The 24,879-nt window shown below is 49.0% G+C and overlaps 1 protein-coding gene and 1 long non-coding RNA gene across 3 annotated transcripts in view; one reads left to right on the forward strand and one right to left on the reverse strand.

Moving 5' to 3' along the window:
* Positions 1-10,397, reverse strand: part of C11H16orf87 (chromosome 11 C16orf87 homolog) — a 73,872-nt gene extending 63,475 nt beyond the window's left edge. The window contains exon 1 of one of the 2 annotated variants that reach the window (XM_068259521.1): positions 10,248-10,397. In XM_068259521.1, coding sequence (XP_068115622.1) covers positions 10,248-10,313 — 66 coding nt within the window. In that variant the 5' untranslated portion in view covers positions 10,314-10,397. The remainder of the gene's footprint in view (positions 1-10,247) is intronic. The other variant, XM_068259522.1, reaches the window with a different exon arrangement.
* Positions 10,398-14,380: 3,983 nt separating this feature from the next.
* LOC137538141 (uncharacterized) lies at positions 14,381-24,840 on the forward strand. The gene is made up of 3 exons (XR_011024691.1): positions 14,381-14,495; positions 18,388-18,500; positions 24,780-24,840. It is a non-coding gene; the product is annotated as an uncharacterized lncRNA (long non-coding RNA).
* Positions 24,841-24,879: the final 39 nt, after the last annotated feature.

Raw genomic sequence — 24,879 nt, forward strand, 5'->3', positions numbered from 1 at the left:
GTTTTGATCGATTTTGACAAACTCATTCAAAAGTACTGATTGGACAGGGTAAAAAATTGAAACCAATTGGGGGTGGGGAAAGAGGATTGGCAGGTCGACGGCCTAGAGTTTTGTGTTGCATCAAATAGTGCAATCTGCTGGAAAATTCATTTTCAGAACAGAATGAATCGTTTTTGAACATTGGGTGGAAATGTATGTGTATGGCCAGCTTTAGGCTCCTTTCACACGGCAGAGTTCGTGTGCGATTTCCGGTCTGGCGAATTCGTGTAAGCTGCACATCTAAGTCAATGGCATCGCATTTGACTTGCATTGTTCAAATTTTCTGCAGAGGAACAAAAACTAAACACAAAAAAAAAAAAAGCCTACATATGTTTTGGGGGTTATTTTTAGCACCAGAGATGCAAATTGCATACAATGCAAGTCAATAGAAATGCAAGTTTTTGTATTTTTTAAAGGGGCACTACAGCGAAAAACTGTAAAATTTTAAATATGTGCAAACATATACAAATAAGAAGTACATTTTTCCAGAGTAAAATGAGCCATAAATGACTTTTCTCCTATGTTGCTGTCACTTACAGTAGGTAGTAGAAATCTCACAGAAGTGACAGGTTTTAGACTAGACTATCTCCTCATGGGGGGTTCACAGGGATTTCTTTATTTTCAAAAGCACTTAGGCTGCTTTCACAGTGGGACGTTACAGGCAGGGCTGTGGAGTCGGAGTCGTGGAGTCGGAGTCGTGGAGTCGGGCAATTTTGGGTGCCTGGAGTCGGAGTCGGAAAAAAATGCACCGACTCCGACTCCTAATGAATTTGTAACTGTAATTAAAATAGAAAATATGATAAAATGTTCTATTTCTCAGATAATAGTCATTAAAAATAATGTATATATACAGTAATAGCTGTGCTTAGTCTACAAAAATGAAATAAACCAATCAAAATTAGTTACTTGTGCTGCTTCAATAAAGCAGTCCCCGTATTTTTAAGGTCAGATATACATATCTGATTGTGACTGTATATATGATGCGTACACAGGAATCTCTTATATATACTAAATAACATCTATGCTGTAAGTATAAAGCCTGATGTGTAGCTGTGTCACTAATAGAGATGGTCAATGAGATGGAAATAATTCTGCATTGATGCTGATTTATGCAAATGTATGCACTCCCTTTGCTGATGAAATCAAATAATTTGATATGTTATTAAAATTTGGTTTGGTGACTACAAATTAAAGGGTACCTGAGACGGATGAAAAGTAAAGTTTTATACATACCTGGGGCTTCCTCCAGCCCCCTTCAGGCTAATCAGTCCCTCACTGTCCTCCACCACCCGGATCTTCTGCTATGAGTCCTGGTAATTCAGCCAGTCAGCGCAGTCCGGCCGCATGCCGCTCCCACAGCCAGGAACATTCTGCACCTGCGCAATAGTGCTGCACAGGTGTAGTATGCTCCTGGTGGCGGAGTGTGTGCATGCGCACTACGCCTGACTGGCTCAAGTACCTGGACTCATAGCAGAAGATCCAGGTGGTGGAGGAGGACAACGAGGGACTGATTATCCTGAAGGCGGCTGGAGGAAGCCCCAGGTATGTATAAAACTTTAATTTCATCTGTCTCAGGTTTACTTTGTTACACAGTAGTACTATACTCTACATATGCACTCCTCACAGAGCTGCAGGGAATCCACTGAGAATGCTGTGCACATTGAACACAGAGGTGTTGTCTGTTTACAATCTCCTCATTCCCCTGCAGAGTACCTGCACATCATTCTTACATGTACCCACACTTACATTGCCTAGGGCCTGATAGATGTTCTTTGTTCCGGTTTGTACCTTTTACAAGTACTATTACTAAGGACTAGTTTTAGTCTAAAGGGAATAAATATAGTAGTCTACATACCCTTCTCACTTCAGTTGTCTTGTAAAATTCCTAAGCGTTGGCAGTTATGAGACGAATTTCATGTTACATACTTTTAATCAACAAAATTGTAATATGCAAATTAGAGGAGTCGGAGTCGTGGAGTCGGAGTCGGTGGAATCCTAAACTGAGGAGTCGGAGTCTGTGGATTTTTGGACCGACTCCACAGCCCTGGTTACAGGCGCACGTTAGAGCAGCCTGTAACGCAGCCCACCGCACAGTAATGAAAAATCAATGGGCTGTTCACAGTGCCCACGTTGCGTTACATTGTAACGCTGGCCGTTCTGGGAAAGTGCAGCATGCTGTGCGTTATACTGGGCTTTAGCTGCGTTAGACTGCTTGCACATGCTCAGTGACTAACCACATGGCTAATTAATATTCACTGCACTGTGGTGATGTAACCTGGACTCCTAGTGTTGTCCAGATCATGAATGAATCCTTCAATTGATCCGGATCTTTTTTGAGAGTCGAATCATCCGGATAATCACAAAGAAAGATTCGGTTCACAGTGGATGTCTGTCTGGAAGAAACAGGAACATACAGAATGTACAGTGCAGGGAAAGTCCTGTCCTGCTAGTCAATTCACCCCCAGTCGGCTTCCCTAGTAAAATGATTCAAATGATTCGGTTCAAAGATCCGGATCTTTTTAATGATCCCATTCGAATCATCCGAATCCTTGAAAAGACCCGGACTTCCCATCACTATCCTGGAGCGGCTGCTCTATCAGTATAGATAGAAGGAAAACAGCGCACCAAGAGCTGCATAAGGCCCGGTTCACATTAGCAGTCGCTGTCCGGAATCGCCGTGCCGGAGCCGGACCGCATGCAGAAGACACGGAACGGACGCACGGCATAGCAATGAAAACCTATGCGTCCGTTCACATGCGTCCGTTTCATCCGGACCGGATCCGGACTCCGGCATAAGACCCAACCTGCGCTATTTTTTGGTCCGGCTCCTCCGGCAGCCGTATCCGGAGCGGAGCCGGACTGCACCATCCGGCCAATACAAACCAATGAGAACCGGAGAGCGCACAACACACTGGCTAAAAATCCGGATGTTCTACCCCACTTCCTATGCGTATTGTAGCGGCGATTTTGGATGGGGACACATGGGCAAGCATTTTGGAGTGGAGCAGCAGTGATTTTAAACGTGCTGGAGATGTTGGCAGTATGTCGGAGGTGGAGGTGAGTGCTAAACAGCGGAGGGCCTGATTCCACAGGTCCACCTTCTGCTGACCTCCCAGACCCCAACATTTTTATTCGGTTTCTACTATCTTTTGCCAAACGGATCCGGATCGCATCCTGATGAACACCTGATGCAACCTGACCGGATCCGGATCAGAACCGTACGGTTCCGGTCCGGATCCGGTCAGGTCACCCGGTCCGTTTGGCAGAGAACCGCAAGTGTGAACCGGGCCTAACACAGCTCAATCTGACGTCCAACTTCAACACCACCATACGTTGCGTTAGGGGCACGTTATGCGATCTTAACGTCCCCTAAAATGCAACGTCTTGGTGGGAAAGAGGCCTTAGGGAATGGCAGTTGCTCTGTCCAACTACCAAAAAACTGTGTAGGGAGCAGGGAAGCTGGCCAGCATCATTATATAAATCCTTTTTAGGGAATATATTTATCTTATTTTATATAAATTATCTTTATGAAGAAAAAAGCCTTACTGAGAATCCCCCATGAAGAGATGGACTAGTCCAAAACCTGTCACTTCTGTCAGATTTCTACAACCTACTGTGACAGCAACATAGGAGAAAAGTAATTTATGGCTCATTTTACTCTGGAAAAAATGTACTTATTTGTATATGTTTGCACATATTTTAAATTTTACAGTTTTTCGCTGTAGTGCCCCTTTGAATGCAAAAATTGGCATGCAAATGTAAAATTACAAACAAATTCAAGTAACTGAACTTTATCGGTATGCGTGGAAGAATCAGATTACAAAAATTAGCATTAAAAACAAAAACGTTGGATGCAGAAAAATACACATCTCAAAATGCAGAATTACAAATATGAAAGGTTGCTGGAAATCGCAGGGATAAGAAGGCGCAACTATGTTTTATAACAAAATCCTCTATTAGTATGGCACCAGGCTCAGGGCTCTGGCACACTATAAGCCCTTTTCTGAGCATTTGCGATTGCTGAGCACTTTTTAAAAAAATTGCTCCTATTCACTTGCATCAAAATCACGGTAAAATCGCATTCTTTTTTTACACGTTTGCAATCGCAGTGATTTGTACTTCGATTTTAATGCAAGTGAATGGGAGCGATTTTTTAAAAAGCACTCAGCAACCGCAAATGCTCAGAAAAGCGCTTAGTGTGCCTGAGCCCTGAATGTGTGTACACACACAAATTACTGTCTCCCGTCGAGATCGCGATTGGTGAAAATGCTGTACATCCTGGAGCCTAGCAACTCACTCTGTTGCTATGGAGGGGAGAGGAGGGGGGACAGTGCGCTGCGGCACAAAGTGGGCGGGGCGAGTCAGAAATGGCCTCGGCTAAGATGATTTGCCAGGCTGATCACTCGCCCACACACTAAGGGGTTATCAGAGGCCGCTATCTACATATCCGACTCCCAACTTAGGCAGCCGCAACTGGCCATACATGTCACTATTTATAACAGATACAATCACGATCTGAGGTGACAGGTACATGGAGGCTGCCATATTCATTTCCTTATAAATAATACCAGTTTCCTGGTAGTCCCACTGATCTCTTTGGCTTCAGTGGTGTCTGAAGCACACAACTGAAACAAGCATAAAACTAATCTAGTCACACCAGGCTTGTTTGGGGTCTATGGCTAAAATTATTAGCGGCAGAAGATCAGCAGGACAGCCAGGTAATGTGCATTGTTTAAAAGGAAATAAATATGGCAGCCTCCATATACCTCTCACTTCAGTTGCCCTTTAAATCTGCAAAGGATCTACTGACCCCAACATACTCAGTCGATCATTATTACAAGACATTGCCTATATTGTTTTCCAAAATTTCAACCTCCCTTTTTCATGCACCTAGAAAATGATCTTTAAATGTGATGCCAATCTGGGCATAGCTTATGGGCTCAGCTACAAGTCAATAACTGTAAGGGGCCCTTATGCCAGAGGCTTGCCATTTCCTCCTTGGTCCAGAGCAGTGTGTGAGTCCGCGTGATAAGTAAGCAGTGCACGAGCCTGCGCAGTAACCAGAAGTCGCTCGTCCAACAGTGCAGGCAACAGAGCCACACCTGATCCAAATTATTTTGCACCCACTTTGATAAATCAGCTCCAAAGCATACACAATGGCCGTTTCATTTACAGTCATGGAGTCACATTTGAGCGCGGACATGACATGTTATGGTTCTCTGCCGTGCAGTAACACCGCCACGTGTCAAGCACTGACAAGGGTGGTGTTACTAACACTGCCTTTCAGCTGCATTTATAAGAGGAACTGTAGTGAAAATAGCAATGAATAAAATGGTTTATTGTTTACAATATTTACAGATTAGTTAGCGTTTGCCCATAGAAGAATCTTTCCTCTCCCTGATTTACATTCTGACATTTATCACAGGTGGTGACCTCTTTAGCGGAGCAGTACTTCTCGGCGCAGCCATAGACTATAATGGGAATCAGTCTATAGCGGCGCTCAGTGCGTAACGTCGGGCCGTCAGAGGACGGAGCCGAAGTTGCTTAAAAAAACACAATAATTCGGCCTACAGCAATCGCTGGAAGCCGAATTATTTCATTCCCCCACTATCCATGTCGGCCTGGAGGGGGAAAAGTAATTAAATCGGCTCGGACTTGTGCAGAAGCCGAATCAGCCATATCAGGCTGTATCCTGCGCCCAAGTCTACCGGCGCCCATTTCAAATGTACTCCTGTTTAGTTCTGCCAGGTGATCTGTACAGATTGTTCATTACTGAGTGTTCTATGCACAAAGGGAGATATTGCTTGCTTGGCAGTTGGAAAAGCGGTTATTTCCCACAAATCCCTCCACACACTGTGCACAGAATTTCAATAGATCTGTCTCTGCGCATGTTGCCTGCCGGGAACAATACAACGCCGCCACCACCACCACCTTTCACAGTACGCTAAGCAACACATCTGCTTACAGTTACAGAGACACACATATACACTTTTCTCTTTAGCATTGCAGACACCAGTAAACAAAACACACGGTTATAACTATCTTGGACTCAGCATAACGTATAAGCCAGGCTCAGTCCTTGCTGAGACGTGTCATTCATCTCTCCTTTGTTTTCCGCAATATACACATATGCCAGAGAACAGCAGCCCCCTCTCCGGCCCGGTTCACATTAGCGGTGGCCGTCCGGAATCGCCGTGCCGGAGCCGGACCGCTTGCAGAACGGACGGAACGGACGCACGGCATGGCAATGAAAGCCTATGCGTCCGTTCACATGCGTCCGTTCTGCCGGACCGGAGCCGGACCGGAGCCGGACCGGATCCGGACTCCGGCGTCCGTTCCAACATGCGCTATTTTTTGGTCCGGCTCCTCCGGCAGCCGTATTCGGAGCGGAGCCGGACTGCACCATCCGGCCAATACAAAGCAATGAGAGCCGGAGAGCGCACAACACACTGGCTACAAAAACCGGACGTTCTACCCCACTTCCTATGCATTTTGGATGGGGACCACATGGGCCCAGCAAAGAGTGGGGCAGCAGCGATTTCATGCTGGAGCTCTTTTTGGCAGCAACATGTCTGATATGTTTGACAAGGAGGCGAACAACGGGAAGGAGAGAATTCCCAGGCTTACGAGTAAAAAATGCCTGGATCCATGGTCCCAACTGCAGTCTCTGTATCCACGGATAGTCTCCACACGTCCACCTGTCTCCAACAATGACCCCAGACCCTTCTGCTGACCTCCCAGACCCCAGGTATTTACAGGATGTTATCTCCTTAAGAAACCGGATCCGGACCGCAACCGTGTTCACACCGCACGGAAACCGGATGCAAACGGACCGGATCCGGACAGGAACCGTACGGATCAGGTCCGGTCCGGATACGGTGCGGTCCGGACATCCGGTGCGGTTTTTACTAAACCGCAAGTGTGAACGGGGCCTCCCAGCTCTGCAGCTCCATGTCCTCTGCACCCCTCCAGCCATGAACCGTAGTTCCTACATTTACTGCTGCATTTCCTAATCTTTCAACTGAAGTTTATAGCTCTGTACACACACTAGAGCGCGGTCACTGGAAACAAACAATAAACGAGGGGTCAGCCAGGAATGCAGTGTTCTCCCCAGGATCTTGTAGCTGGATGCTCCACTCAGCTAGTTTTGGTGAGTATCCGGCTGCCATGGGCTCACCTCCTAAGCAGAGGTGTGCTGGCCTTGCATTTCTCTCATCTCGTCCCACCCAGCTACTTTTTCATGCCACCCGGCTGGAAAAAAAATTCTGGGGAGAACACTGGAATGGTTTAAAAAAAATAAATAAATAAATGTGTGCCTGCGAGGGGAAAATAATTATCCTCCATGTAGACTGGCAACTCCTGGCATTCATACCAAACGATGACATCTGATCCACTCCAACTACTCATGTGTTGCTTACTTCGCACTTACGGGTTCTTAATTGTTACGCTTTGATCCGGACCATCATTGTGCCATCGCTGAATTCAAATGCGCGCCAACTTAATTCGGTCATTGCTAACCGGCAGGGATCACTCGTCTAAAGTGTATACAGAGCTTAACAACTAAAGGATCATACCCATGTCACGATTTAGTGTTTAAGTCTTCCGACAACCGGTTATTTTTTTGAGCGACAAGCGATTGTTTCCAGATCTGGCAACGTGGGTACGAGTACACGATTAGGCAAAGGTTTTGCGACGCACAGAAAAAACAACTCTCATGGCGGGATCAGATCTTTAAGATAGAGGCCTGCATCAGGTCGGGGACCCGCAGGCTACACGAAATACAGGTGGGTTCGAGTACCCATTTTGACTTTCATTGGATTGCGGGTCAGGTGCGGGTAGGGTACCAGATTCACCAAAAAGTGAGTTGCAGGTCGGGCGCGAGTAGCGGAGCTGCGGGCTCGGGTCTGAAAAATTCGACCGGCACAAAGAATCGGGTTGGGTACCCTCGGGTCAGGTTCGGGTACCCGCTTTGATTTTAATCGGGGTGCAGCTCGGGTGCAGGTAGCAGGGCTGCAGGTGCGGATCTGAAAAATTAGTCCGCACGGGGCATCGGGTCGGGTACCCGCAGGTTACCTAAAATGCGGGTCGGGTTCTAGTACCCGTTTTAATTTTAAATTTGGTTGCATGCAGGTTGCTGGTACCAGAGTCACCAGAAAGCAGGTTGCGGGTCGGATGCGGGTCTGAAAAATTACACCTACGCAGGCCTCTACTTTATGAACCCTGACGACTGTCGCGCAAAATGTCTCGGTCATTTGAACGCTCATTCACACCCATCACATGACACTGCGCATTCCCGCGAGCAGGAAGATGGATCGGGGAGCATCGCTGTGACCGACCATCCTGCGTCTTCAGGTGAGTATTCAGCATAAAGATGGCCACTAACGGTCCAATTTCTAGCGAAAAATCGTTCGAGCAAAAATTCTGATCGGACGAAAAATCGTTCACTACACCATCAACTAACCAATCATGGCTTCCTATCTATCACGACCAACAATAAAATCCAAATTTTGGTTCGACGAAAATTAAATCAGACGATTGTTTTTATAATCGTTCTTTATCGATTGTGCCCATCAACTGAGATTATTTACAACCAATCCGACTAGAATTTATGATCGCTCGAACGATTTTTTGCTAGAAATTGGACCGTTAGTGGCCACCTTAATGATACATACACACGGGTTACAACTGTCGCCGCAACCACATGGTTGCGGCAACAGGTCCCCCGTGTGTACAACTCCCGCGCCACGAACCGTCGCTAGTAATGGCCCATACTCACGGGCTACTTTTCTAGCCTGTCACTAGCACACGGGAGCGTGTGCGCGACAGCTCGTTGCCAGCTCCCTCCGCATACACACGCGGAAAAGGGATTAGTGAAGCGACGGAAGCTGTCGCCGACGTTCCTCCCCCCCCCCCCCCCCCCGCCGGAAGCGCCGTGAGTTCTTTATTGGTCGCATACTCACACGGACTAGCGACAGTTGCGGCGAAGTTGTGGCCATGCGATTGACCGCCGCCAATCGCCTGGCGACAGCAGCGACGGTTCGGGGTGCGCGCCTCATACTCACAGGCGACCTGTCGCCGCAACACGCGCGTGCCACATGGTTGCGGTGACAATTGTAGCCCGTGAGCATAGGCCATAAGAGCAATCGCCAGCAACAGCTGTCACCGTAACTTCAAAGCAACTGTCGCTAGTCCACGTGTGTATGCGGACTAGCGACAGCAACCCATAGCCGGAGCACGGAGCTTCCGGCGGGGAGGGGGGAGGAACATTCGGCGACAGCTTCCGCCGCATCTCTGTCCCTCTGTGCGCCGTGTGTACGGCTGCTGCACAGAGGGACCTGGCGACGAGCTGTCGCGCACACGTCTATGGTGTGCAAGCGACCAGCTACAACGGTCCCCCATGTGTACTTAGCTTAAAGAGACTCTAACATCAAAAAGATCCCCTGGGGGGTACTCACCTCGGGTGGGGGAAGCCTCCGGATCCTAATGAGGCTTCCCACGCCGTCCTCTGTCCCACGGGGGTCTCGCTGCAGCCCTTCGAACAGCCGGCGACAGACCCGACTGTAGCTTCAATATTTACCTTTGCTGGCTCCAGCGGGGGCGCTGTGGCTGCGCTCGGCTCCGAACTACACGGAAATACCCGATCTCAGTTGGGTCCGCTCTACTGCGCAGGCGCCAGAAACTTGTGCCTGCGCAGTAGAGCAGACCCGACGGCGATCGGGTATTTCCGTGTAGTTCGAAGCCGGCAGAGCGCCTGCGCAGGAAGGTAAATATTGACTTCATCTTTCACGGAGGGCTGCAGCGAGACCCCTGAGGGACAGAGGACGGCGTGGGAAGCCTCATTAGGATCCGGAGGCTTCTCCCACCCGAGGTGAGTACCCCCCAGGGGACAGTTTGACGTTACAGGTTGGTAATAGACACTAGCCTGGCCACTGTCTGCAGATATATGCCCCACTGATAGGGGGGTCTGTGGGTTGCTTGTATAGCAAAACAAAAACACACTTGCCCAATGGTAAAAAATAATAATAATGAGACTAATGGAGACTCAATGCTGCTGTGTCTGCACAGAGCAGCAGAGGGGGGAGCATGATATACCTAATACCCCCCCCCCCCCCCCCAGGTGGAGGCAGCACTCAGCTGTACCCCCCTCCCCCCAGGGGCAGAGTGACTACAACTCCCAGCATGCCCTCCGCAGCCCGGCAGCCCCTCACCTGTTGGTCGCAGTGCGGACACGACTTGGTGGCCATCTTCACTTTCTTGGCTCTGGCCCCGGACATGCTCGCTCCCGCTGCTGCGCGCCCCCCAGGCTCGTCCCCGCCCCAGCAGAGGAGGAGGCCGCTCCAGAGCGCGCCAGTGACGTCACTGCTGCTGAGGCGCGCCTGCCTCTCCCCGCGCATTGGCTGAGGCGGGAGGGGGAGTGTGGGCGTGTCCCCAGGCTGTCCGTCACAGCGCTGTGGGCGGGGACAATGTACAGATTTGGGCCAATTTGCTTGGAAGGCATAAATCACCCCAACAATGGCTGCAGCTGCTTGTGTGCCCGGATGTGATCAGAGCTACATAGTGACAGCACATTTACCAGCCTACTGCTATTACTGCCATGTGCTGTACATGCTAGGGGAGTTACATGTTATTATTACATTTATCATAGCTCCCAACTGTCCTTGTTTTGGAGGGACAGTCCCTCTTTGGGAGCCCCGTCCCTCTGTCCCTCTTTCCCACTCATTTGTCCCTCTTTCAGGACTTTGTCCCTCTTTCTATGCAAATATGTATATTTCTCTACTAAAAAATGTGTTTGAATGACTCTAAACTTTATTCCTATCCTTTAAAAGTATATATTACTAATTTTAAAATGTTAATATGACGGAAAATGAACCAGGATAGAAAGGACCAGGGTGGTTTGAATTATAAAACAACATATTTTTCTTATGAAATCTTTATGGTATGCCTGACTAGGGGGCGTAATCAGGGGGGTGAGGCAGGGCGTGGTTTAATTGTCCCTCTTTCTCACCTCAAAAGGTTGTGAGGTATGTATTTCAATATAATTCCTATTATTATACTTTGTAAATGTGCCCATTAACGGTATAATCCTGCAGCTGATTGATCATTTCGATCACCATCAATAGGAAACGATTGGTTGTGCCCATTAATGGCCAGATTCACGTTTTTTTAGATCAATCCCATCTGTCTGATCAGATTGGTCAGCTATAATCAATTGGCCAAGGGATTGTACTGTTATTGGCAGAGCCGGGACAAGGTCTTCCAGCACCCAAGGCTGAGACACCAAAGTGCGCCCCTCCATCCCTCCCACCCCAGCCGTCACACATTGATTGCTATTAGACTAAGAGGCGCCCCAGGGCCCCCAACACTTTAATCTCTAGTTATTTGGCTTGCAGTCACTGCCATGTATCCCCTTTTCTTATTTCTCTCTGCTTCAAACACAATAGGGGAATGATAGCTGAGTGAGTTGTGCGTCCCCTCCTACACTGCGCCCTGAGGCTGGAGTCTCTTGCCTCTGCCCCACCCTGCGCTCCCTCCTACACTGCACCCTGAGGCTGGAGCCTCTCTCGCCTCGGCCCCGCCCTGCACCTCCTCCTACACTGCGCCCTGAGGCTGGAGTCTCTTGCCTCTGCCCCACCCTGCGCTCCCTCCTACAGTGCGCCCTGAGGCTGGAGTCTCTTGCCTCTGCCCCACCCTGCGCTCCCTCCTACACTGCTTCCTGAGGCTGGAGCCTCTCTCTCCTCTGTCCCGCCCTGCACCTCCTCCTACACTGCGCCCTGAGGCTGGAGCCTCTCTCGCCTAGGCCCCGCCCTGCACCTCCTCCTACACTGCGCCCTGAGGCTGGAGCCTCTCTCACCTCTGCCTCGGCCCCACCCTGCCCCCTCCTACACTGCGCCCTGAGGCTGGAGCCTCTCTGCCTCGGCCCAGCTACTGGGCACTTTTAGGGCCTGTTCTCACCTGAGCGGGAAACCGCTAGCAGTTCTGCAAAAACCGCTACACAATGTAGCGAGTGTCAGTGTTCTCATTGCTGCGGTTGCGGTTAGCGTTAACCGCAACCACGCTGCATGCAGCGGTTTGCCGGCGACAAGCGTTCCGCGATTAGCGATCGTGATTAGCATACAAAGCTCGCTAATCGCGATCGCTCCAAAACCGCCGCAGTGTCCAGTGATTTTTACGCGCTAATCGCGGGAAAATCACTCCCGAAAAACGCCGGCGGTTCTGCGATTATAAGTGTGAACGGGCCCTTAGGAGTGGTCAACTGGATGCAAATTGTTCCAAGCTGATGCAATGATGTACAAATTCTGTAGGAACGTGTATGTAGTTTGGGAAATGGACCAAATCAAATCTTGCTGAGGTGGAATTTGATTGGTCCATTTTCAAGCTGCATAGATTTGCATATATAATTTGCATAATCTTGCATCACTTCAGAGCGATTAGCATCTTATTGACTGTCACTAGTTATTATACATTATTGCTATTCATCTAATATACTAGGTTCTTGCATTACGTATGAGGGCGTCGACCAGCAGCTGCTCTAAAAACGCCAGAAAACACTTATGAAATCGCTTACAAAACGCTAATTAAAATGCTAGCGATTGTGCGGCAGGAGGAGGTCGCAGCAGCAGGGGGAGCGGACATAATAGTTATAACACACCTTCTTTCAGCCGTTCCTCCGCAGCTTCAATGTCTTTCCTCTCCTGGCGTCCGTCGCATGGTAACAGCGCCCCCTGTGATGACGTACCGCATGTCATCACAGGGAGCGCTGTTACTAATGAGACAGATGCCGGGAAAGGAAGGACATTGAAGCTGTGCGGGATCAGCGGCGGAATGTGAGTTATAACAGCTATGTCTGCTCTCCCCCCCGCACATATTATCTAACCCAGGCATGGGCAAACTTGGGCCTCCAGCTGTTACGGAAGTACAAGTCCCACAATGCATTGCAGGAGTCTGACAGCCACAGTCATGACTCATAAAGGCAAATGCATTGTGGGATTTGTAGTTCCTTAACAGCTGGAGGGCCAGGTTTGCCCATGCCTGATCTAACCTATACTGCAGGCCGAGCACCTACCTATCTAACCTACACTAGGGGCACCTACCTATATAACCTATACTGCGGGAACCTACCTATCTAACCTACACTGGGGGAACCTACCTATCTAACCTATACTGCGGGAACCTACAATGGGGGAACCTACCTATCTAACCTACACTGGGGGCACCTACCTATCTAACCTACACTGGGGGAACCTACCTATCTAACCTATACTGCGGGAACCTACAATGGGGGAACCTACCTATCTAACCTACACTGGGGGAACCTACCTATCTAACCTATACTGCAGGCCGAGCACCTACCTATCTAACCTATACTGCGGGAACCTACAATGGGGGAACCTACCTATCTAACCTACACTGGGGGCACCTACCTATCTAACCTATACTGCGGGAACCTACCTATCTAACTTATACTCGGGGCACCTACCTATCTAACTTATACTGGAGGAACCTATCTATCTAATCTATACTTGGGGCACATACCTATCTAACCTGTACTGCGGGAACCTACCTATCTAACCTATACAGCAGACACATACCCATCTAACCTATACTGGGGGAACCTACCTATCTAACCTATACTGCGGGAACCTACCTATCTAACCTACACTGGGGGAACCTACCTATCTAACCTATACTGCAGGAACCTACCTATCTAACCTATACTACAGGCACCTACCTATCTAACCTATACTGCGGGAACCTACCTATCTAACCTACACTAAGGGGAACCTACCTATCTAACCTATACTGCAGGAACCTACCTATCTAACCTACACTGGGGGCACCTACCTATCTAACCAGTGGCGTAGCTAAGGAGCTGTGGGCTCCGATGCAAGTTTTACAATGGGCCCCCCCCAAGCACTCTATACATAACTGATACGGCGCACCAAAATCTGCCAATGGCAACTACAGTGTCAGTGGTGCAAGAAGGGGATGGGGAACTTTGTTTGTTAATAATTACCACTATTCAAAGCATCTATAGAACAGGCATGGTCGGAATAGCCAATTTCCGATTCCGCGCAAATTCCGCTTTCCGCAAACGATAAATTCCGTTACCGCTGTATTCCGGCGGTATTCCGCGGTATTCCGTGGAATTCCGCATAATTCCGCATACTACCTGTATGTCCATAATGCCTACGCGTATTTCCGTTTGCTTGTGTGTAGTCTGGTGAACAACTAATAAAGTTTTAGAAGGAAGCTGTTTTAAAAAAATTCGTATTTTAATACGAAAATCCGTTTTCTATAAACGCTGGCACGGATTGGCTGCTGCCGGGGCGGAAGTACGTCATCAGAGGAGTCAGGACTCAGGAGGACTGCACGTGGACGGCGAGACTCGAAAACACAGCTGCCTTGGGTGACTTTATCTCGTCCAGAGACAGTTCAGAATCAGCAGCACCTTTCTGGTAAGTTTAGTAATTTGTATTTATATATGTGTATGTGTGCAAATAGTATATATGTGCCAGTGTATGTATGCAATGTATGCAGCAATGTTTTTACATGCTTAAATTTTTTTTTCTCATTTTTACCTAACAACAGTTGTTTTTGTAGAGACAGTCCCTCCTAGTCCTTTTTGTATTTTTTTTGTTTTCCTATTTTTTCCCCCTCTTTCTGGAGTGCAGGGGTGTAGCAATATGGCGGTTGCAGAGGTTGCAACTAGGAATCGGGTGTTTGGGCCAGGGGTGCCCCAAAAGGGCGTGTCTCAAGTACAGGACTATTTCTATATTGATGGTCATGTGCTGCTAATAATAATCACTTCTATAGATGCTTTGCTGTGAATATTAGTAATCATTAAAGGGAACCAGAGAGGATCAAAGAAATGTTTTATACATACCTGGGGCTTCCTCCAGCCCCATACGCACGGATCGCTCCCACGCCGCCGTCCTCTGCTGCATGGATCCGCCGGTACCGGGTCCCGTCATTTCCGCGAGTCGGCCGGCGGACGCGGCCGATTCTCCGCATCACATGGCGCTCCCTCAATACAAGTACGCATGAGGCTGCCTACTGCGCAGCCGCATGCGTACGGGTATGGAGTGAGCCCCTGTGATGCGGACAATTGGCCGTGTCCACTGGAAGTGACGGGCCCAGTACCAGCGGTTCCAGGAAGCGGAGGATGGCGGCGTGGGAGCGATCCAGGCTTATGGGGCTGGTAGAAGCCCCAGGTATGTATGAAAGCGTTATCTATTTTAACAACCCATTCCTCTCTGGTTCCCTTTAACACACTGTTTACCATACCCTACTTGCACCTGTAACACTGTAGTCGCCACTTGCCAGTGACAGGTTTTTGTGTGCTGTACTATTTGTTACATATATAGTGGTTGTGGGCGGGCACCATTGTAAAACTTGAATTGTGACAAGCGTGAGGTGGGTCTGCCTGTTTCCCGCTGTGTGGTGGTGCCCCATAGGCCTACGTGTGACGTAACTGTGTGTGGGACGGTGGCTGCCGGTGTAGTGTCAGAATGGGCAGCCCCGCAGATTGGGCAGCCCCGCATGCGCATTAGCAGCCTGCGTCCCATTCAAATGTGCAGCCACGTACAACATCCTAAATATCTCCGCTTTCGCAGCACGTACATACCCGAAATTTTCAGGGGAGGGAGGGGACCCCCAGATCTAGCTCTGTGCCGAATTGTAGCCCCCGAGCCCGGCTAGTTCCCGAGACTGATTACAACAAACCGGGAACCAGCGGGGGTCGGGGGCTTCAATTCGGCACAGAGCTAGATCGAGGGGTCCCCTCCCTAATCTGAACATTACGAGTGTGTACGTGCTGTGGAAGCTGAGATATTTCATGAAAATACCTTCTACCTCCCCACTGAGCATGCGTGATACTCAGTGAAGAATGGAGCTTCTGTGCTGCCCATGCTGACATTACACCGGCAGAGGCGTCTCTAGACATTTTGTCACTCCCGAGTCCCGGCAAGAAATCCTTGGAACCCCCCCCCCCACCACCCCCCGTGATTGCAGCTCAGCGCCATCCCCCCACCCTCGTGGTGAACACTACCCCTGTGGTGAACCCCTCCCCCAAGACCACCCCAATACAGCAGCGTTTCACCCGAAATTCAGAAAATACACTTATTGCGGCATGGGTTCACCAGAAAATAGTTGTAATGCAGCAGAGTGTGTCACCATAAAATATACTTATTGCGGCATGCACTCACATATACCACACACACACAATATACAAATGCACACAGTACATACACTATACACGCGCGCACACACACACTGCACACAACACACACACTGCACACAACACACACACTATGCACAGTACACTATAGGCCTGAACGATTTTAGGAAAAGATTGAATCGCACGATTTCTGTCAGAAATTGCGATTTCGATTTGACCCACGATTTTCTTCAAATCAAGCTTTAGCAGGCTGTAAGCCTCATTCAGAATTCTACTGTGCAAAGGAGGCGGGCGCTGAACTGTGATCCTGTAATTCCATTTCCTAAGCCTGATTGCTGGCCAGTGGCCACACTATTTTTATCTGACAGGCCCAGCTAGCAATGGAGAGAGAGGGAAAACAAGCCCGTGTGTGGAGGCTCTGAGGTACAATAAAGAAGTAAAGCTTTACTTGCCGGCTTCTTCCAGCTCCTAAAAGTCTACCTGAGGCAGCTCTGATGTTCCACTGTCCTGCAGAGGAAAACAAGTGAGAGCCTGTTGGCGGAGTCTGATGCCCAGCGCCCGCCCAGCTGATGACACGCTAGGCAGAGGAAGAAGCCAAAAGAGCTGATGACGGAGGAGGAGAGGCGGCGCACAGTGGGAGAATGAAGTTTGCAGGCGAACCGCCGGGAATGAGAGCCGATGAGCTGCCGCGAATTGTACACAGAGCGGCAAGGGGAGTGCAGAGCGGGAGGGCGGGGGATATCGTAAAAATCGCCACTCTGACGATCACGGAATCGCCGTTTCCGTGATCCCGATTTCGGTTTAAAATCGATAAATCGTTCATGCCTAGTACATTACACACACACACACTATACACACGTACACACACACTATACACACACAGCACACAGTAGCCATACACTATACACACACACTCTGCTGCTGCCAGGGGAGGACTTGGACCTTTTGGCCTGGGGGAAAACATAGACTTGAGGCCCATTATCATGGCAGCCTCAGCCCAAATTATCAAGTCACAATTTCAAATTGCTGGCGATTGCTATTGTGATTTTGTCGTGCACTAGCACAGAGAGAGGAGGAATGGAGTGAGACTGAGAATAGCAGAGATGGAGCAGAGAGCTAATCTGTATTGCAGTCCCACATTACACAGAGTCAGAGACTAGTTGCAGGTAATAGGACTGCTGTCCCTGCCAGTCTTGCACACAAGTCAGAAAGCAGCCTTCCTGGAGTCTATGGCTATCCAAACTTTTCAACCTGTTTCACGCCTTATCTGCAATTCTTCACATGCATTCATTATAACAATGGAGATAGATCAAACAGATTTTTTTTCCCAAGGACCCTCCAGATCATTTCTGTATCATGCTGTGTATATTTACAAGCTTGCCTGCCCTCTAATTGCACTGTTATCAGCTAGCAATTTCTGATTTGATCGGGATCATCTCTACTATGCGCTACCTCCAAGAGAAGATGATTATAGTAATCTAGCCCTGCCTTATATGCTGGGAGATATGCCTTGAGGCTGCAAGCCCGTTTGGACGGGGATGAACTAGTTTTAATTGCTTTTCCAGACATTTCCCATCTCCCCATAGATGTAATTTTCACAGATAAAATTGTATTTTACCACACACATCAAAAGACTTCTTAGTAAGGTTTTCCAGGCTTCTTTAACATTCCAGCAGGCTGTCATATTTAAATTCATGGCTCCTGTGCTGGTTTGATCAATGCACACTGCATCCAGTCCAGGTGTTAATTCTGGACCCTGCCTGGCTAATAGTCTAATTACCCGTTTTCTTGTTATAGGCACTGTAGACTTCTCTACTAAAAGTTACAGGTGACAAAAGCAAAATACACATATGAGACAGTATTTCATAGCAGACCAAAGTGCTGGTTATTGGTATAATAAGCTATTTCCTTGACAGAGGGTAGCAAACCAATGTAGCATTTTCTGCTCCCACTATTCACAAAAGCTCACCTTTAGATGCAAATGTACTATACTGTCCTCTTAACATACATACACATCTGAAGTAGTACACAGCCGACAGAAAATTGGCAAAAATATGCTGCGGTATTATCCCAACATTATAACTAGCTGCTATATCATGACATAGTTGTTTAAATAAAATGTTAACCTTTGAAAGAATGTATTTCTTATTTGACAATTTTAATATTTATAGACTTGCCGGATTGCCAGTGTGCCATCATGACAGCTGCAGCGACGAGCAGTAGGAGGGAGAGGACCAGCACCTCCGCCCGCCTCAAGAAGGCTGAAAAAACTTTTATAATTAAAGTAATTTTTTTATTTACTGTATTAATGCCTGTCTTGCAGTGTTGCTTGGATACCTCATTATCCTATTCGAGTTTGGTCGAATTCGGATAGTAAACTATCCGAAATCACTTGAAGTTCAATATCCGATGTAATTGAATATCCGGTTCAAACTCGGATATCCGACGTCACTATCCGAGTCTGTATTCGAGTAAAATATTCGAGCTGGCCTTAAATAGCTTGTAAAACTTGTTTGGAGGTCAATGATGCATGAAACCACCTTTTTTTTCTGAAGAAAAACATCAAGTGATTAGGTGGTGATGTAGTAGTTATAAAAAAGATATAAAAAATTGTAAATTAACTTCATGAAAAGTGTTTGCATGAGAAGGTGGAGGAGTAATGTGTGTCAGGCAGTGTGATGTGACTGACATAATAGGCCCTGTTTCCTAGCGGTGGTTCTAGGGCCGTAAATGAACATCATGAGGTTCCTGACAGCGGTCGTGAAGCCCACATTGTGTCCAATACACAATTGGGACAGCACAGTTTTCAACCCGGACACCTCTAAAATAATTACATTTTTTTTTTCCCAAATTAATGCAGCTATTGTTGAGCGTAATAGCTGGTGGCGCATGGGCAGCAGCACCTTGTAATGTGTTCCCTGGCAGTGGAAACACACAGACAGCAGCAGGCAATACAGCAGCAGGCAGCGTGAGGAGGATGAGTGTGTGTGGCAGACTGGCATTTGGCAGCAGGCAGGAGTGCAGGTAGCGAGACATAGTAGGCCCTTGGTCCTAGCGGTCGTGAAGCCCACATTGTGTCCAATACACAATTGGGACAGCACAGTTTTCAACCCAGACACCTCTAAATTAATGACATTTTTCCTTTTTTTTTTTTCAAATTAATGCAGCTATTGTTGATCGTAATAGCTGGTGGCGCATGGGCAGCAGCACTTTGTAATGTGTTCCCTGGCAGTGGAGACACAGACAGCAGGATGAAATACAACAGCAGCAGCAGGTGTAGCCTGGTGTGTGCCAGTCGTCACTTCATGTCCCCCTCTCGCCGACAACAGGGGCCATGAATTCGCCTTCCACCCAAGCCTGGTTCATTTTGCGAAACATCAGTCTGTCCACAGACTTGTGAGACAGACGAGATCGCTTCTCAGTGACGACTTCACCGGCTGCACTGAAGCTACGCTCTGACAGTACGCTGGAAGGGGGGCAGGAGAGCACTTCCATGGCGTACTGCGCAAGCTCGCTCCAGATTGGCAGGTGCTTGACCCAATACTCCATGGGATCAACAGGGGCCACGCTGTCAAGCCCGCTGAAGGACCCCATGTAGTCAGCCACCATGCGGGTCAAGCGCTGCCTGTGACTGTAGAAGGATGCTGCTGCATGCACCTCCTCTCTAGTCCTTGGCAGCTCTACACTCATGTAGAGCTCTTGGGTCAGATACAGCAGGTCTGTGGTGCGCGTGCGCTTGCTGCTGGTGGATGCAGGCACCTGCTGCTGCCTCTGTGCTGGCTGGACAGTGGGGGTGGATGTCTGAGGGAAGGCTTCTTCCAAGCGCTCAACAAGGGACAGCTGCAAGTCCCTCATTTGTTGCGCACGGTCTCCTCCTGCAGGCAGGAACTGGCTGAGCTTCCCCTTCAGACGTGGGTCCAGCATCATGCAGATCCAGATGTCCTCCCTCTGCTTCATCTGGATCACCCTTGGGTCCTTGCGCAGGCACCTCAGCATGTGCGCTGCCATTGGGAAGAGTCTGGCCACGTCTGTTGGCACATCATTGGCATCCCCAGAGCCGAGAGTGCTGTCCTCCTCTGAGGCGGGGGGTTTGGGCTGGTGTGCCGGAGGATGGAAGCGGATCAGAGGAACCTGCAGCTGTTCCGCTGACCCTGCATGGTGGCACCACCTACTGCGTTGTTGGTGCTGCTGCTGCTGCTCTGACAGTGCCGGCCGATGCTGCTCCCCCCTCCTCACCCCCTTCCACCAAGCTGACCCAATGCACGGTGAAGGACAGATAGCGGCCTGTCCCAAACCGGCTGCTCCACGAGTCCATGGTGACGTGGACCCATTGACCCACCGCGTGCTCCTGCCCTCTCCCGACATTGGCCATCACAAGGTGAAGTGCAGGGATGGCTGTGCGTGCAAAATAATGTCTGCTGGGGATTGACCAATCGGGGGCTGCACACATCAGGAACGCACGCATGTCGCTCCCCTCCTGCACAAGGGAATAAGGAAGGAGTTTGGAGCACATGGCCCATGCCAGCAAGCCGTTCAGCTGACGCACGCGACGGCTGATGGAAGGCAGAACCCTGACCACCCCCAGGAAGGTGTCGCTGAGCAGGGTCTGGCGAGGCCTTTTGCTGGCACTGGAAGCAGTGGAGGGAGCAGAGGAGGCCACTTTCGGACTGCCAGGACAGGCCTCAGTGTCGGCGGCAGGAGTTGCAGAGGGAGGAGGAGCAGTGCGTTGCTGACACACTCCTGCTGCCGATGGCTTCGCAGTGGTGGCAGGTCTGCCACTGCCAGCTTCCTTCAACTTCACGAACTCCACATGCTCGTGAAAGGTGGTTGACCAGAGAGGTGGTGCCAAACGCAGAGGCCTCCTTCCCTCTGCTGAGCTGTTTGCGGCACTGGTTGCAGGTGGCATACTTGCACTCCAAATATGTAAGGGTGAAAAAATTCCATATTGGGGAGGTGAAGTTGCCCCTTCGGCTGGAAGGTGCTGCTGCCGCTGGTCTCCCTGTTGTGGTTGGGGGGGTTCTTGGTGCGGCTGGTGGTGGCACTGGCATAACTCGTCTCCTGATCAGCACGCTGTGTGGCCTGCATACCACACCCACTTGTGATCCTTCCCATTCCTGCGATGCTGATCTTTCTAGCAATGCACGCAGACGCATCCTCCTCCTCCTCCTCAGAGCTGATGACATCCCCACTCCCAGGACATGGCACCAAGTCTTTGTCCTGCACCCTGTCATCATCATCCTCCCCCTCCACAAACATGTCCTGCTGGGATCCCCCAAACTCCCCTTCTGCATGCATGGGCGGATGGACAGTCATCACTGTCTGACTGTCCAAAGCATCACCCCCCAAAGTGCCCATGAGCATTTCTTCCTCTGCCAATTCTTCCGCAAAAGCATTCCATAACCCCGCTGTGCTTTGGGATATAAAGGTGCTGAGTGACAGGGTGTTTATGTCGCCCGCTGGGGCTGGAGAACTGCACTCCTCCTCCTGCTCCCCAGGCAGTGCTGGTCGTCTGCTGCTGCTCTTGCGAACAGGAGTGGTGACGGGGATGGAGGACTCGTTTCCAGAGCTAATGGTGGCCTGCTCATCCACCATCAGTTCCACTACAGCGTCTGCGCCCTTCTCCTCAATAGGACGGCTACGACCTGCCGGTGGGAGGAACATCTGGGCCACATGTTGCTGCTGCTGCTGCTGTGTCTCTGCAGCGTGACTCCCAGCTGTTGGGCTGCCAAGGCGTCCACGGCCAGTGGCTAATGGCGGAATAGCCACTGGTGCAGACGCAGAACTGCACATGGTGATGGTGGCGCGGCTGCCACGCCCACGACCTCCTCTCTTGGCGATGGCCTTGCTGCCCTTGCTGCCCCTGCCCAAACCACGGCTGCCGGCGCCAGACATATTTTTAATATTATACAAATGAAAAATAAAACTTATGTATGTAAAGGCGAGTAATACAAGTGTGGTACTTTAATGTGGTGGGACTGGTGGTGGTGGGTGTGTGAGGTGACGGACAGGTGTACTCTACAGCAGAGATCGGTGTAGCGCTAACGAGTGAGTGCGCACTGCGCACACAAAGACCCTAGCTGACGCTGACTGACGGTGTCCCTATACACAGACTACAGTTAAAGTCAGCGAATACACAATAGAAGTAATATATAAACAATAGGACGGGTGTAGCACTAACGAGAGGGTGCGGACAGCGCAGATGTGCACTGCGCACACAAAGACCCTAGGTAACGCGGTGACGGACGGTACCTATACACAGACTAGAGAACAGTACACTACAGTACTACTAACTAAACAATAGAAGAATCTAGCTAAATAATACAACAGGTGTGACTAGATTACAGAGAGCAGATACAGCAGGACAGGTATAGCATTAAATCTGGGCCTTGAGAACTACAAAATAGTACAAATCTATTGTAACACAGAAGTAGTAGTAGTACAGGAGTAGAGTAGGACAGGTGATAGCACAGGTAAGTTAACTAGAGACTAGAGCACAGAGCAGGGCGGGCTGCCTTGCCTAGGCACAGGGCCTAACTGCTGGCTGCCTGCAGGCCTGCAGCAGCACCAGTGACAGTCTCTCTCCCTCCCTAGTCCCCCTAGTAATCACCCAAACTAAACTACCGAAAATACAATCTATCTACAATACAAAGCAATACAGTTGAAGATCAAGTGTTGGAGTGTAAAAACGCTAGGTTTAGAACAATAGCAATGCACTTGCACACAGACAAAAAGCACTGGAGCAGTTCTATCAGTACTATCAGTCAGTAAGTCGCAAGCAGGACGAGTGAGGCAAGATGGCGTCCGCTATTTATAGAGGGGGGGTGTAATGATCGCTGCTGCAGCAGCTATTGCTGGAAGTAGTGCTGCAGCTCAGGCAGTTCTGATCTATTTCCATGCAAGTTGCATAGCTTTGTCTGTCTTTCCCTGCTGTCGGCTTGTGACTGATTATCATTCACCTGTGTGGGAATCTGCATGTCTGCTCCCATTGGATGACCTCAGTATAAAGATCTGCTTCCTGCAGGGTTTCCTTGGGTTTTCATAGCTTCAGCTTAAGCCTGTCTTGCTGTCGCTTTAGCCCCCGATCGTGTTTCTTGTTAAAGATACTTTGCTGGTCTTTGCATCATATATTGGTTCATTGCCAATATATATGCATACCAGAACGTTTATTATTTTCCTTGTATTTGTGTTGCGTTGATTTATCAGTGTTGCTGATATATACGTACACGAACTGTTTATTTCCTGTGTTCAGTTAGTCAGTTTTCCAGCACGTTTTGGTAGGTTGCGCGTACCGTGAACACCCGTGCTGAGCTAGTTATCCTGTTCCTGGTCCTGTTTGTGGATTGCGTTCATCTCTGCGTAGAGATAACGAATCCTTCTGAATCCTGTTCTGTTACTGTTTGTGGATTGCGTTCATCTCTGCGAAGAGATAACGAATCCTTCTGAATCCTGTTCTGTTACTGTTTGTGGATTGCGTTCATCTCTGCGAAGAGATAGCGAATCCTTCTGAGTCCTGTTCCCTGTATTACTCCAGTCCTAGTCAGCGTTCCTGCTTATGTCATATATCGGTTCATTGCCGATATATACATATGTTAGTCAGAAGTTACAAATAGTTTCATTGATAGCTGTAATTGTAATACGCTAGGAAAACATACTTATTGTATATTTATCTGTGTTACGTTCATCTATCTTAATCCTGCTATTTCCTGACTATCCTGTCCTGTCTTTGTGAGGCACGCCATCGCCGCATCGCATTGGCTGCCTCATTCCAGTCTGTCTGGTTTTGGACGCTTGCTGTCGCTAAGTAGCCGCTAGCTAGCAAGCGTTCATTCTGTCTACCTGTCCTGATCTCCTCAGTTCTGGTTTATGCGCTCAGCGCTACTTTGCGCTGAGACGTTATAACGAAAGCATTGTTTGTGGCTGTCAGATCTGCACCGGCTCTGTGCGCCACAATCTCCTATTGGAGTCAGTCCTCCCCTCCACTATACTAGGGATAGCCTGTTTCCTTGTGCTAGTGTGTGTACCTCCTCCACGCCAGCTCATGCGTTGCATGCTGACTGTGGAGAATACACCACCAAGCCTCACAGGGGGCTTGTCCATGCTCCCCCTCTGTGATTGGCTGCAGTCAGAGGGCTTTGAGCCCTCTGATTTGCTGGTGAGGACTCGAGGTGACGTCTGGCGTGCCGCTAATAGCTCGTGACGCTATCCGAGCTCGGATAGCTAGGATAACTCCGGATAGCTGCTTGCTATCCGAGTGCGCTCGGATAGCACAGCCCAGATAGCTAATACTATTCGAGCTCGGTATTCGAATTAGAATAGTGGAAAAAGAGCTAGGATATCCGAGTAACGTGGAGATCCTAGCTCAGATGAGCACCACTGCTGTCTTGTAATACATTTCTCAATAACTACAATGAATGCTTCATCTGTAACGACTTTCATAGTCACCAGTGACAATTTTTTTTTTTTTTTTTTTTTGGACTTGTATTGATATTGTCTTTATTGCTGCATTTGATGTTTACAGTACTACTTACAACTTAGACAATTTATTTTTTATATATATTTACAGACCATGTTGGAAGGCCGTTATGATAAGGGCAGAAGAGAGGAAAAGAGGATCGTATTGGGCCAGCTCTCTGACGGTCTTCGCTCCAGGTTCAATCGCACAT

This window comes from Hyperolius riggenbachi, chromosome 11 (genome assembly GCF_040937935.1).
Source record: "Hyperolius riggenbachi isolate aHypRig1 chromosome 11, aHypRig1.pri, whole genome shotgun sequence".
NCBI lineage: Eukaryota > Metazoa > Chordata > Amphibia > Anura > Hyperoliidae > Hyperolius > Hyperolius riggenbachi.